At 39.0% G+C, this 15,596-nt stretch overlaps 1 protein-coding gene across 11 annotated transcripts in view; it reads left to right on the top strand.

Annotated features, from left to right (window-relative positions):
* The window catches only part of TCF12 (transcription factor 12), a 160,466-nt gene that overhangs the window by 126,729 nt on the left and 18,141 nt on the right, over positions 1-15,596 (top strand). For all 11 annotated transcript variants that reach the window (XM_064722652.1, XM_064722648.1, XM_064722650.1 and 8 more), the window contains 5 exons: positions 4,147-4,252; positions 5,367-5,506; positions 5,827-5,971; positions 7,487-7,551; positions 11,648-11,726. In XM_064722652.1, coding sequence (XP_064578722.1) covers positions 4,147-4,252; positions 5,367-5,506; positions 5,827-5,971; positions 7,487-7,551; positions 11,648-11,726 — 535 coding nt within the window. The remainder of the gene's footprint in view (positions 1-4,146; positions 4,253-5,366; positions 5,507-5,826; positions 5,972-7,486; positions 7,552-11,647; positions 11,727-15,596) is intronic.

Raw genomic sequence — 15,596 nt, 5'->3', positions numbered from 1 at the left:
TGTCTCAAGCAGCTTGACAAATATTTTCCTGAACTTCCAAGAATTGCTAATAACTGTGCTTAAATGAGTAACATAATTCATAATTTCATAAACAGTGTGTGTGATGGGAGCCTTGGTCTTGAGATAGCATGAGCTCATAGGAAGTAAGTTTGGTTGCTTCACTGCTGGTTTTTTAATCTGCTTTTAACATTAATATTAAACGGTGATAAATATTTAAGAATTTGAAACAGGAAAATTGCCTGAGAGGATGGATGCCAACAGGACTCCAAGTGTTATATTTATTAAATGCATTTATAGAACAAGACTTGGAAGTTTTATGTAGCATAAAATTTGGTAAACCCAGATCTTCAAATTATTGTTGAAGTTATTGGCACCTGTATTATTAAAGAGGCAACAGTGAGTAATATTTGAAATGTTTTAGATATATTAGGTCCATATAAGTTTCATGGTAGTGTTCATTACCTGTGGTAATCACCAAGGCAGATTTCAGAACTGGGATGATGTTTCTGTTTTGTTAAATAAATCAAACAAATTTTTAAAAAAACCCAAATCAAAAATCAGATGTCGTACATCTAATGTCTCTCAGCTCTGAAGTCAGGCCCGCCACTACCCCAGATAAAGAAATCTGAATTGTCATCCTTCTTTTCCTTCTGGAGAGATGTAAACCAATTCAAGGGTGCAGGAGAGACTGATGTGGGTCTCTGACTTGACATCCTCTGCAGCCCGTTTGTCCTGCTTGCCTCAGCGGAGGCTTTCAGCCCTTCAGGAGCACTGCAGCATTAGGATTGATGTATATATTAGCACAGCTCCAAAAAAGTCGAGTCCAAGACTTGATAAGTCATGTAAAAAAACTGGTTTTGGCTTGCGTTTATCGGGAGGGAATTTCCCATTCATAATGGGAGAGTGTTTTGCTTGTCAGCATGGAGGCACGCTCGGTGCCTTTGGCCACAGTGCTTTGGAGGGGATTAAAGATGGGCTCCTCTTCTACCTGCTCGAGACAGCCCTCTTCAAGGAGACTGCTAACAGGCTGACCTTTTAACAGTATTCCTTCCTTGTCTTAGCGGGAATGTCAGCCAGGAAAAACTGGTTTGATGCCTCCTGGATGTCAGTGTTATCAGTTTAATAGCTAAAAGAGGCCGTCTTGAGCAGCCACATCATATTTTTAACTGCCTTACTCAGCTGTTGCAGAAGAGAAAGCCCTTAAGTAGGACACCGAGTCCTGCTGGGGAGCCGCTGCACGGCCATGCCAGCAGCCACGGGCACGTTTGGCTGGGGAGGGGTCCCACTGCTTGTGGGCCTTTCAGAGCGAGCTGGCCGCTTGCCCTGATGCATTCCCCACTTAAAAATAAAATTTCATCCCTTTTGTCAGCTTTCTTATTTAAAACCTTTGTATTTTGCATCTCATAGACTTTGGGTTAATTTTAGTAAAATTTCTCTTTTGCTTTTAAATTTTGTTTGTAGTAACGCAGCACAAAAATTATGATTAGGTCATTAACCAGAAAAAACCCGGCGCTCATCTGCAGGTGATCAGATGACATCAGAGGCCTGGTTTTAATTTGTGGGTAGTTCTGATTGTAACTAAAAGAGACTCGCTCCTTTTGTGGAATTGGCTGGCTATTTCCCCACATCTGGAGTTAATGAAGTCTTTGAGACCACATCAGTTGTGTTTTGCCGCAAGAACCCTTTGATCTGAAAAATCTAGACTGGCACAAGTGCAGCTTCATAACATTGCAGCTATGTTTTTGCAAGCTATAGTTAAGATACCAAAACAAGCAGAAAGTATATGAAGTTATGTGTCTGTGCTAAGACTTTCATGTAGCTGTTTGGAAGGGCCTCTTTTACGTTTATATAATTCATAACATTTTTATTATGTTAATGGCTTGTACATACATATTTGTAAATTATACATTTGTAGGAGCTTTTAATTCCCCTTCTGAGATAGTGTTTAATCAGTTTTTATAAATCACCCAGTTATGTAAAATGTTAAAATTTCTGTCTGAAGCTTGTATTTACAAATCTCGTAGATAACGTTGCAGTTTAAAAGAAGTAGAATTCGTCACTGTAGGTGACTTCGCATTAATCAGTGTACATCTCCATGGCAGTGCTAAATGTCATAAAGCTTTGTTTCCACTGCTGTCCTGTGACAGTGATAGATTATCCATCAGCTATAGCATATGCTGTGTTATTCTGCACAACAGAGAACTTGTAAATTAAGCCCAGTTTTACCTAATATGTTTGCAGTCTTATAAGTGCGAGTATTTACAATTTGACAGAGTGACATTTCTGTTAAAATATGTCCCAGGCATGGAATATACATGCATTCATCATATAGAGTAAATACATATGTACTGCGAACATTGCTCAGGATGTATTGTCATTCTGTCACTCAGGTCTGGTAAGCATCTCTATTTTACGTCTATTCCATAAACTGAAAAATTTCGAGTAAAATATTGAGCAGCTTTCCGAAAGGCTTTCCTTCCGAAAAAAATTTCATTTGTTGTCAATAAAAACCAACGGTAAACAAGCACGTAACTTAAAGTTTTGAGTTTTCCACTTGACTCCTCCTAACCAGGTGTCTGTTTACCTGCTGCCCTTTTCATGGCAGGGCTCATCCCGACAGCTGTGCCCTTGTCCCGGTTCCCCCGTTGTGGGATTGCGGGGATTTTGCTGCAGCGGTGCCGCTGGGAGCGAGGCCGAGAGCGCCGTGCCTGGGCGCGGGTGATGTCAGAGGCGCTGGCTCAGGCACATCCCGGCCATTTGTTCCCACAACAGCAGCGCTGCAAAAGCGTTCGGCAGCGGGAGGAGGGGGATTGGGATGCAAATGGAGCGGGACTTGCCCACTTCACTATCCTCAATGTCCCTATCAGAACAGTCCGCCTCTGGGAGGACAATGGTTCTTTTTTTAGGGGAACTTAGGCTTTTTTGTTGGTTGGCTTGGTTTTCCTGGCCCTTCTCTTGCTTGGTAAACAACATCTCAGAAAGACCAGGGAGAGTTGTGAATGCCGTAGAAACATATGTGTGTCTGTACGTGCATAGGAGGGGATCAAAATAATCACTTTTGAATGTTAGGGCACAGTGCATTTTTGAAGCTGCATTATATAAGCCTTAAAGTTGTGAAATTATTCATCATATATGTATTTAGTAAGTCATCTGTATTTAACAAATAAGATAAACAGTTAAAAATACCACAGTTTTTACTTCATAGGAAAAAGATGCTCCAGTTTCAATGTTACATTTTTTATATTTTTTGCTGTTGTATATGTTAATTTGCTTTTTATTTAATTTCTCTTCTAACACACACTAATCATTGCAATATTCAGTATAGAACAACTACTTACGGGTAAAGTCCTCGACTCTGTGAATACTGGGCCTTGTTCATTTTACTGAACTTATTCCTGAATACGCTTTATATTTCTTCTTAGAGTTGCTGCAGTGAAAGACTTTGAGTCATTATGTTTATTTGGCATCTTACGTTTTTAACTTGAAAAGAATATTTGTTGCTCACAAGTTGAGAACGGGCATTCCACTGGTGTGTTAACACTGAAAAAACAATAGTATTGCTTTTCTTTAATGCTAGGCCAGTGTGAAAATTACGTCGTTGGTGTTGCAGTTTTAGGATTATTCCTGAGGACATGCATGCTCTGTTTCTGATGGCTCTCCAAAGGCGTGCAAGTTTCTGAATGGGTGATAAAACGGCTGCATTAAAACCTTTCCATTTGTCACTGGATGTTCTTTTCTTTCTGATTGTTGGGATGCCAGCTAATTAAATATTCAAATAGGCATACAGTTGTTTTAAAATAAAATTTGTTTGGGGCCCAGTTGTTTTATCTTGCTTTTTATCTTGAGCAACAAGTCTGTGCGAGTCATGTACTTAGAAAGCAAAATCAGCATTCAGGCTTTTATCAGGCCACCTGGCTGAGTTGGCACACCAGAAAGTGTGTTGTTAGGATCATTCTACTGTAGTTCCTCTGTACTGTGGCAACTTGCTAAAAAGCAAATAAAACAAGGGCAACAAATGCTGCGGCTTGCTACACTGTTCTTTTTTTATTTGTGCTTTCTCTCTCTATATCTGTATGCTGTTGTGGTTTTTTTTATGCACGACACCCAGTTATTGCTAACCTGCTTTTATTGCCCTCCAATATGTAGGTGTATGCACCATCCCCGAGTTCTGATGATTTCAACAGAGAATCTCCAAGTTACCCATCTCCTAAGCCACCAAGCAGTATGTTTGCTAGCACTTTCTTTATGCAAGGTGGGTAAAATGTCACTTGTCCTTTAGGCAGAAATCTGCAGTCAGACACCGTTTACTGGTGAATGGAGAAGTGTAAAGAGAGCATATTGTGCTAGAGCCTATGGTTAGGTTTTATATACTTTTGAAACAGCTAGATGAAGGGAACTGTCTGTTGATGTAAAGTTTTTCTCATGACATTAATTGCTGACTGAAATTTAAAGGGATTACACACCAGGCCAGATGGACAGAATTCCCATCCTTTGATTTGTAGGGGCTTCAGAGCAGCACACTGGAGTGATAGAGAAAAATGAGGTGGGGGCTTATTGACTCTTCTGGAATTTGACTGTACAATATCAGCTAACAGTCTTATGTTCTCAAATGCTTGTATATCCAGCATGCCAGAAAAAAGGGGGTTGCACTGAACGAAACAAGAGCAGAATCCATTTCCTCAGCCTCACGTCACACAATTAGCTCGTGCTGCAGTCTGGTGAGGGTTTGGAGCACGTTGAGAGCTCAGTGTCTCAGAACAGGAATTCACAGAGCACTTCACTTGTGCTACAGAGGGGAAGGGGAACTGCACTGACACACAGGCTGAGGCTTATGTAATGTAGTCATTTCAGCTACTTAAATCTGCTATTTTGAAATGTTTTTATATTTTTGTGGTGCTAGGGTATCTTAGACTATAAATTGCTTGTTTTAGGTAAATAGGTGTTTTGCAGTATATGTTTATGATGAGTTCTGTTTGGCCAAACTTCTTATCCCTCCACCTCCTTTTTTATTATTTCTTTCAGTCTGGACTTTTTATCAACACTCTTGATTTAAATCTGGCCTTGCTGAAGGTCTGTGTAATTAGCAGAAGTGCGTGGTATTTTCTCAGCTGTGGTTGGATTATATTTCAGCTATAAAGCCTCTGTTGTTTCTTTGGTTTTTTAAAAATAAATATAGCAACAGTGTGGTGGTATGAAAATAGAAGATGCAGTATAAACTGGTCACCATTTCTCCACTGATATTAGTCTTGGTAACTGAATTCTGTATTTGTTTCAAATAATCTTGTAAAGGAACAGAGAAATTAGTATTCTTCATTAAATGCATTTTTCTTATTTTCTCTTCTGCTGAAAAAATACTACAAAAAAAGATGGGACCCACAATTCTTCTGACCTCTGGAGTTCATCCAATGGCATGAGCCAGCCTGGCTATGGTGGGATGCTTGGAGGCTCCTCTTCCCACATGTCCCAGTCCGGCAGTTACGGCGGCCTGCACACACACGACCGTTTGGTAAGACTCAGCACACGTTAGTCTGTTTATAGCTGTGTATGGAGATCTAACTGATGAGAATTAACTTCTCGTTTGCTGCTCATGTATGTCAGGTAAAAACCCAGTTAGAAATCACAAACTTTGTGTATTACTAGATTTATGTCCTTTTAGTTATGTCTGTTGTATAAATAAAAATCTGGCTGTGTAGTGGTCCGTTCAGAGGTTGGATGAATCCCTTTCTTCTGTAATAAAGAGCTGGGTGTTACGTGTTTGGTATCTTAAAATATCAACATTTATTTAAGGACTACTTAATGTCTTATGTCTGCTTCTCTTCTCTGCAGAGCTATCCCCCCCATTCAGTCTCACCTACAGATATAAATGCCAGTCTTCCTCCGATGTCCAGCTTCCATCGTGGCAGTACCAGCAGTTCACCTTATGTAGCTGCCTCACACACTCCACCTGTCAATGGATCAGATAATATTCTGGGTAAAAAGTTCTTCCTGATTTTTTTTTTTTCATTTTACAAGAAAATGAAATTTAGGGCTGCATGACGCACAAAATTAGTAAGATTTAATTTATGACACGCTTGTAGATCAGGAAGAATTCACCACTGTGATATTTCTATCCTCAGTATGGCTGACATAAGGCAAATTGTTTTTCAGTCAGCTTAAGACTTTCCCATTTATTTGCTTTCGCAGTCAAGCCTGTGCTCAGGGACTGGGTGGCTGTGCTTTAGTGGCCACTGTCCCTCCGTAGTTCAGTACATGTGCGGGCCCATGTGGGCAGTTCTGGCACTGAAGTTTGCAGAGCTGCTCTGGAGAAAGGCAGGAAGGCTGCTTCCAAGGGGAGGCTGATAAAGTGCATCGTAAATTCCTCTCTTAACAGTCTGAGAGATTACAGAGTAGCCAGTATGGTGGCTGCTTTAGCCTCCTCTGTGCTCACCTAGGAAGAAAGAAATAGAGGATGATCATCTGTTCCTTGCACATATTTGCTGACCTTGAGATATGGCTGTAGAAGTGAAATGCTTGTAGATGCTCCGTGTTGGTTCGATAGGATTTGCACTTAGCTTCATTTTAAGGAAGTGGAATTTAGTTAGGGTGACTATGTTAGCTTTGATTTGGGAACATGTTTTAGACCAAGATCTTTAAACAGAACCCAGTTAGTGAATCTGCATGGGAAATGTAGGCTGGAAAATCCAAGTTTGTCACAAACTTGGAAACAGTGAGCATTGCATTATTTAGATTTCTGATGTGAATGGCTTACATTCACATTCAATACATTTTTTGGCTTTAGAAGTTGATAATTGGAGAAAGAAGATTTGCTTTTAAAGGGTCTGTCTTCTACAGCAAAGCAGATATTTCTGAGGATTCAGTTCCTCTCTGTGTTTCCAATTGGCAGGGCTTCAGACTTCCTCTTGGCTTAATGGTGTGTGGAGCAAAAGGGCACGCAAAGCTGCTGACATGCAACTGAGAGCAGGGGTGACAGAAAGCTTGGTGCATCAGAGCTTTTCAGGGACTTCTTAAACTAAAGATGAGAGCACAACACAGGGAATTAGAGCAGGGGGAGCAAGGAGACACACAAGGAACTGTTCTGTGAATTTGGCTTTAAGAATTAATTAAACGTGCAGCACTTCATGATAGCAGTTTAAAAATGAGCTGCAATAATGTAATTTTCTGATTTTGATTTTCTTTTTCATATTTCATTAAAATTAGACTATGATCCAAGAAAATAATTTGTCTTTTTCTAGCTGCTTTCACTTGTTGGTCCTTAAGTTATCACAGTGGTACTGTGTTTGACTTTTAAGAGAAGAGCATCTAAATGTAAATCTAATTGTTTTAATTAAATTTTTAAGTCTAATGAGAACTGATTCTATTGACACTGACTTCCTCAGAAAATCAATTTAAAAAGTGGTTGCTCAACTCTATGTGATGAATAAAATAATAAAAGTAAATAAAATTTCAACTTTAAAAATAAGTGTTGGGTTTACTTTCCACATTACAGGAAACAGAGGAAATGGTGCTGGAAGCTCACAGACAGGTGATGCACTTGGAAAGGCGTTGGCATCTGTAAGTAGCAGTTAGAATATTCAGATCTGAAACACATATTTTAATCTATTATTTATGTGTCATTCATTTCATAATATCAAATCAGGAATTTTCACATATGAAGGCAAGACAATATACTATGATGCAATTTCTTTTACTAGAAAAATGTCCTTTTTAAATGCAAGCTAAAATGCTTTTATTTGAAGAAGACTCATTCTGAATTGCTTTTTCTTCAGGTGATCAAAAGATTTAAGGCGGATCTGGTTTATAAAGCGGGTTAGACAGAGTAAAAGATAATCATAAAAAGTTGATTTTAATTTTTTTTCTGTAGTGTTTTAGGTGAAGTCAAATATTTTTAACATTAGTCTTAGAGCAGATCCTGCCTCAAGGTTTTAAACGTTTTCTCAATGGCCTTAGAAAACGGAGAGGTTTTGAATGCTGTATTGTATAGCTATAATCTATGGAAGAGCCTTTAGAATGGTTTATATGCATAAATTTAAACTTTTAACTCCTGTTGGAATAATGTAAAACATGGTAAGTATCTTCAATCTACTGTAAGTTCTGTTTCCATATGCATGCATACAGTAATTATTTTTTCATTACTACAATCAGATGTGCTTTTTATAAAAGAGTAATTGATACACAGCAGCAGAAATTTTCAGAATTAGGAATGGTGGCTGGGGAAGCACTTCGTATTTCTTGTACAGAGCAAACTTTGCAGCCCTGAATGACCGTCCCTGTGTTGGGTTCTGCATCCCTCACCTCATACCAGTGAATGCAAATGTGCATGTTCATGCAGATCCTGTTACCCTCGCATCCCTCACAGGGTCATATGTTAAAAGATTACCAGATCTGATAATGTCTGTAATGTCCATATTGGGGAGGAGAACTCTGACCTACTGGCTTTGAGGAGAAAAATGTCCCTGTTGCTTTCAGGGATTCAGCAAGTAGATAACAATTTGGGAGTCCAGAGGGCAGTTAACGCTCCCTTTTGCTCTGTTTGAGACCTGTCAGAAAAGAGCTGGGATCGTTTTTCCTCCTAGCAATGGCAGTGCTCACATACTGCAGGCTGTTCATTGCTCTGCAGATGTATTTGGGTGTCTGCTGTTCTGCAGCCGGAACAAGATTTCGTTGTTAAGTCTGACACGCTGGCCAGTTAGACCTGCGGGACTTCGTGACATTTTCCACTGCTCTCCTTTTCTAAATGATTTTCTCATCCTTTCAGGTATTTTTGTCCAAGTCACTAGCTGAGAAAGCCAGGCTGATGTTTTGAGGAAAAACTAAATATATTGCGAGTGGAAGTCAGGGCAGAAATGTTTAATCTAACTGGTGGGTGGGCTCTGGTTGTCATAGAAACTTGTTTCTGTCATCCCGTGTTGTTGCTTGGCAGGAGCAGCCAGGTCATTCCATAAATCATTTCTGTCATAGCTGATGGTGATGCATTCCATCTGCTCTATCAGTGCATGCCATAGTCTGCACACTTCAAATCCCTCGCCTCATCCATCTGCTTCCCCCGCACCCCGCAGCACGCGCACCCAGCACACTCCCTGCGCTCCCTCGGCGAGAGCGCGGCTGCCGCGGGCCCAGGAGGGAGCTGGGCTCTCCTGCAGGTGAAGCTGACACACATGAATTTTGACAGCTAGGAAATCAAGAATATTTTTCTGTTTGAACAAAGTTTTATTCAAATACTGTGATTGTCGTGCCGCCTTTTTTTCCCCTAAGATGCCACTGTGTTCCTTTCTGGTTTTGGCTTTAAATGCTGCTGCTGCAACTGTTGAGAGGAATTTCTAGTTCTAAAATTCTGTTGATGTACATCTCACAATAGGCCTTTCATGTGTGAAACATCAGAGGATACGACATTTGTTCTTCAGTTTAGGTATTAAAGACCATACAGAATAGTATGTGATTAAACATGTAAGGCCAGATAATACATTTGCAAAGGTTCTTTTATTTTAGGTTTAAGCCTGGATAATTGTGGTCTTAATCTCAGGGTAGGCAAGAAAGAGAATTGTACATGAAAGTATTTACACAAAGTTCCCAAAGCCCTGTGGATTATGCATTAGTTTGGATAATGAACTAGTATAGATAGAAAGAAAAGAAAATCTGGGTATTCGTGCCATTTCTAATGTGTTTCCCTGAACATTTGCCAAACAATAACCCTTTAAGATTGTGCCCATGGAGGGTTATATGGCAGGAGAAACATCTGGTTTATTTCATTGCCTAATGCCAAATCAAAACACTTGGTCTTTAATTTAGAGGAGATCAAACAGGAGGACTGTTTAACTTTGTTGATTATATCAGACCTCTTTGTGATAACTTATGTTTTGATTCCTACCTCAGCACTGGGGTAAAGGCCTTTGTACCGTCTCGGTAGTTAAATAGCCACTGGTCCCTCCACAAAAGAAAAGAAAATGTAGGGAAGTTGACTTCTAAAAGTAATTCATGAATTAAGTTTCTTTGTTGCTTTAGACTCAATAACATTAACATAACAAAGCCTAACTGAAATGTACACTGTAGTGTTTAAAAAATTGGACTAACAGCTCCGAGGTTTGGCTCTGCAGGCTCTCAATTGTGCAGCTTTTGTCTAAGAGCCTTTTCATTAGACCCTGGCATATTGGCACCCCACTGATTGGAATGGACCATGACTGATAGGAGGAGGAGTCTCATTTGTTGCAGTAAAATGAGTCATGTTACCGTTTAAGCCTGGCAGAAGGTGTCAGGGTTGTTCATCATTGGTCATTTAACAGCACAGCAGCCAGGGACTGCATGCAGAATGAATTCTGACCTCGTATTTTAGTTGAGGCTTTGCTGTACTGTAGATTTTCCCTGTTATAAAATACAGCAAAATAAAATTGGCAGGTACACCCGTGGAAAATGAGCAGTTTCAAAGAAAACTTTGTAGCCTTTGACTTTATTTTAATTTTCTGTATCTTATCTGTCTGAAACTCTCTGCAGTTCTTATACTGACACCCAAGATTTATTTTTGTGCTGATGTACAATGCATGAATTTCCTCCGGTAGTATGAGGTAGTTTGTTCTAAATATATTTCCTTTCTAGCATGTATGAAAAGGAGGAAGCATTTCCATTAGGGAACTGATGGTCTTTTCTAATGGAAAAGTACAATGTACCAGGAAGGAGCATGTGGTCTATCAGGTCCTGGTTTTGTCCGTTCAGAAAATACAATATGGAACTTAATGAAGTTATTGTCAGCTAAATGCTGAAATGTCATATTGTCTGTGTGAAGAGACATCAACCACACTGCCAGTGAAGATTTTTTTAACTGCCATCTGATGACTAACAAATCCTGGTCTCTGCTCAAGTAAAACAGGTTTGAACTGATGACCTATAAAAATATGTTCTGAAGTCCATAGTCAGCCTCTAAATCTATTAAATTCCCTTCATAAAATGAATTTTCCCAGTGTCTTGAGATTTTAGTTTTTAATTAAAGCTTTAAGCATTATGTCTTCTATTTTTACCAGTAGTTTTTAATTTTATTATTAGCAAGAAAAGAATCGTTATAAGTTTAGTATCTCAAGAGGCCAATTGATACTGAAATAAGAGAGAAGCATTTTATGTGCTGCAATACATTGCAAGAGGAACAAAATTTCAAGTTTTTTTTATTTGGTAGGTACCAATAATAAGAGAGCCTAAATGCTTTCTTGGTGTTTTTGTGAAGGATTAATTTTTAGCAGATAACATGTGTTGACTGCTAAAATCTCTCTCTAAAATTTGGAAAGTCATCATTCATTGGCATTTTCCTGAAGTTTTGTTTGATATAATTAGCTGTGTACTGTGAACTCTTATGTGAATCGTTCCCCTGCAGAGACAAAAAGGCTGTAATTTCTGCTGCTCTTAAATGAGCAGGAAGGTCAGTTATACTTGTGTCACTATCAAATACAGACTGTGCTTATTTGGACAGCTGCTTGAAAATGAAAGTTCTTTGGACATTTTTAGAGCCTTGAGTGTAATAAAGCAGAGCTATGATTGAAGGATCAAATTGCATTTTTTATCAATCCAGAATCAAGAGTGACAATTAAAACATGAAAAAGAATTCTTATAGTGTTTTTCCTGTGTATTATAACATATATTGATATGTAATCTCTTTGTCTGTCATCAGATTTATTCTCCTGATCATACCAGCAGTAGTTTTCCATCGAATCCATCAACACCAGTTGGGTCACCATCGCCTCTTACAGGTACAGACTGGTCATTTGTCAATACCTTGCTTGTGGTTTTGAAAATGTCCTGTTGGAAATCAGCATTAACTTCCTTGCATAACTGCTCGTGCATTTTGTTTATTTTTCCATTGTAAAAAAGAAAATTTATAAATCCAGATTCATAGACATTTTGTTAGGGGCACTCTCTTGAGTCCTGGCAACTTGCTTGGAAAATTAGCAAATTAAAATAATGTTTGGAAGCATTAACTGACCATACATATGAGGGCTATAAAGATATCTGTACGGATTTGCACTGTTGAGGGAAAGAAGAGTGATTTGATTTGATTTGATTTGGGGTTTTTTTGAGCTATATGTTAAAGCTCTGCGGCAGCTTTCAGTGACAAACACAGCAGATGTGTGTTCCCTCTAATGAAAATACAGTAGGCTATGAGACTATCCAACTTGTACACAAGATAGCTTTTCATTCATATATTTCATGAATGTTTTCATTCTCTGGGAGAAGAATTTCTGGCATTTTTTAAAATAAATGCTGTGTATTGCAGGCACCTCTGTCACCTGTGCTTTGTGCATTTGTAGTGTGAATGTGGGCAGAAGCATTCCAGTGTGGAGATGAACTGTGGGCAGCTGCCTACAGCTATTAGTGCTAGTGCAGCTTTCACAGACACTGTGGCCTCAGCTGTCTAGTAAAAGTTGAACAGCTGTTCTCCATATAGAGAGGACTGTGAAAGCTCCATTGACTTAAATTTGTTGTTTAACAAAGAACTAGAATTACAAGTAAGATGATGTAACTTTAACCCTCTTCTTTCCTATAGTGCAATTTGTTAAATTATTTAACATTTATACAACAGTCTGTTCCCATGTTCTCTGTTGTTTAATATATCCCTGCAGGCTTCTGGCCATTGGTCACTTTTTTGTAATTGTTGTGCTTCTTATAAAACCATAAAATTACCTTAAGGTGAAAAGGGTACAGAATGAGCTTAGCTGAATGCTTTTGTAATCTAGATGAATAAATTAGTAAAGGTATTGCATGCAAAATGCAGTCATAATCATATGGCTGTGAATATGCATATCTTTATATGCAGTGTCACTCAAAGCCTCCATCATTCATGCTTCACTCCTATTTAATGGACACTGCTCTGGTTTTCTGTGGATGTAATGGATTAATGAATATCTGACATGGCTTACCTGAGCAGCTGCTTTGGGCATTTCTTTTCTATTACTGAATAATCCATGTTGAATTGAGTAATGATGGGATTAATGGGATTTTTGATTCAGTGATTACAGTTGACAAAAATGTTTTGTGTATTCTGTTGTACTGAAAAGGCAGATCAGACCAGAAAATTATTATTATTTTCTTTTTAACATCAAAGCAAGTATTGAAAATATTTTGTGGCTGGAAGAAAGAAGTTCTGACATTTCCAAGTATTTAAAATTATAAAGAACCCAAAGAGGTTTTTTTCAAGAGTTGCCTAATGAGATACTGCACCTCGTTTTGTAAGCGTGAAAGCACTAGCTAATTTCTGAGTTTAGAATACAAGTTTGAGGTCACTAAATTTGTGTTTTTGCTGTTATTGTCTTTGCCTGTTGCAACCTGTATGAAATGTACAAAATTTGCGCTTTACGTTCCTTATTCTGGATTCTGATGGTTAAGACAGTAGTAGACATAAACAAATAACAGTGAAGTCCTTTTCAGGCTCAAACTTAGCATCTGCTTCACATTCATGCCTTCCCATCCCCTTTAATTCCAGTGATACAGAATTTATCAAGCCTTTGGTAAATTGCTCCAGTAGTTAATTACCTTCATTTATGAATCTGGACTTTTATCTTTATTCCCAGATGAGTCACTAAGAACACGGTGAAGCACAATGTGAAGTAATTACTACTGCATTTATTGCTATTTATACTCCTGGTAGCCATTTTCTGTCTTGACCCAAAAAGTTATTGCAGATAAAACAAATGTTTTATGTGTACCGAAATAATATATTTTGGAGCATTTTAGCCTTCGTTGTCATTTTCCCCTTTTGCAATTAGGTATTTGTTTAGTTAGCATTCATAGTATTACAGATTGCTTAAGTCATAATTTGCCCATGCTTTAATTGTGAGTTAGGGTAGGAGCACTGACACAGACCAACGTCATGAGACCTTGGGGTTCATAAGCTCATGGCTGACTCCTTGGCTCTTCTGTTGCTGAATGAGGATTAATGACGTTTTTTAATTCAGTTAAGTAAAAGCTTGGAGAACAACTTGATGAAAACCCCCAAGTATTATGAGACAATAGTGCGTGTCTTGCCTGCCTTGCCCTCATTTAATTTCTAATTTTACATAAACATGCCCAGAGCTGAGCATCTTGCATAGTTTTAATGATTGTGTACACGCATGTGAAGTTTATATAGGGATCTGAATGGTGGGAGCCTCGGTATTTTAAGAATCCTTGTGCAGGATCAGAGGCATTCAGGAGGTTTGGTGGGTTCTGAGGATGCAAAGCCAGCCCTCTGCAGCTCTGAGTGTGTTTGAAAGGGGAGCCAGAGGATTAGTGTTGGGGAGACTGGGGGTAGGAACAATACTGCAGTGATTGCTGTCGGTGACCCCTGTAAATCCTAACACTTGCCTGGCTTATTTGTTTTTTAATGCTGCTGTGTTGGTGCTGCCCTAAAAGCTGCAGTTGTTAATTGCAGGGCTTGTGGTGCCAGGATGCTTTTTAACATAATTGGTGGATTTCATGCACAAACTTCTAGGAGGGGGAGTGGAATGAGGCAAGCAGGAAATCGGTGCCATCTGGCAACGTGCAGCCATGGAGGCAGAGTGCCACCGCTCGGGAGGAGCCCCGGCGCTGCCGAGGTGTCACTGAAAGCTGCAGGTCACACTTGGGTTGCTTGTTCCCTCCCTTCTTTTCTTTTTGCCTCCTTCGTGAGATGCCCCACTCACAGTTTTGTTCTGGGCTTACACTGCAGAAATAGGACTTTGTTCAGTTAAAGCCCCCAAACAAACGGAAGAGGTGCGCGGGATTTCAGTCCGCTTGCTGCTCACCTGGCCACCCTCCTGCTTCATCCCTGTGCTGCAGGGAGCAGTGCTCTGAGGTCTGATAGCAGCAGTGCTCCTGACCACAGTCCTGTCTCTAAAAATGGAGTAAGGGCAAGGAAAAATTTGAACATTATGCTAAACCAAAATGCTCCATAGTTTTTTCATTAACGGTTATGCAGAAATAAGTGGGACTCCAAGCTTTATTCCCAAGTTCAGGAATGAGAGCAATGCAGACGGAGACTACAGGTCCAGACCCAGAGTAGCTGTGTGAAGTGAAAATCGGTAATTATAAACTTACTCACTGAATTCTTTGTATTCTAAAAGAGAGTTCCAGCACAATTATGGCAGCTCTGGACTTTCATGAAATAGGAGATTTTTATTATTTTTTAATTAGAAAGGAAATATTTAGGTATTTTAATAATTTTAATAGCTATGCAAGCTGTACTCTTTTTGTTAAATAAAACCTTGTCTTTAAAAGGTAACTACTTGCAGCTCTCTGAACAAAGGAACTGTAATGTTATTAAACCTTTTCCCAGTTTTCCAGACGCACAGCTCTGGCTGTTATTGAAAGAACAAGCCCACAGGCTCTTCCTTTAATGAGCTGCGTTGGATTGTATATCCATAATTTATTAATGTAATTGCTTTATTATTACATTTGTATGGCTGAAAGGAAGCTGTCTCTAATGGCCATAGAATTTCATGTAGTATCTTTATAAAAGATGCATTATTAGTTGGTGAGAAAAATGCATGTTGTACTACTTCAGGCTTTGTGTTAAAAGTACTGCTTTATTAGTTATTACATTTCACATCTAATTATTTAAAAAATTTACATGATAATTAGGTATATTTATGTCAGATTAGAATGGC

This window comes from Zonotrichia leucophrys, chromosome 10, assembly GCF_028769735.1.
Source record: "Zonotrichia leucophrys gambelii isolate GWCS_2022_RI chromosome 10, RI_Zleu_2.0, whole genome shotgun sequence".
Taxonomy (NCBI): Eukaryota; Metazoa; Chordata; class Aves; order Passeriformes; family Passerellidae; genus Zonotrichia; species Zonotrichia leucophrys.
The sequence above is the reverse complement of the archived record's forward strand: the minus strand, read 5'-3'. Positions and strand labels throughout refer to the sequence as shown.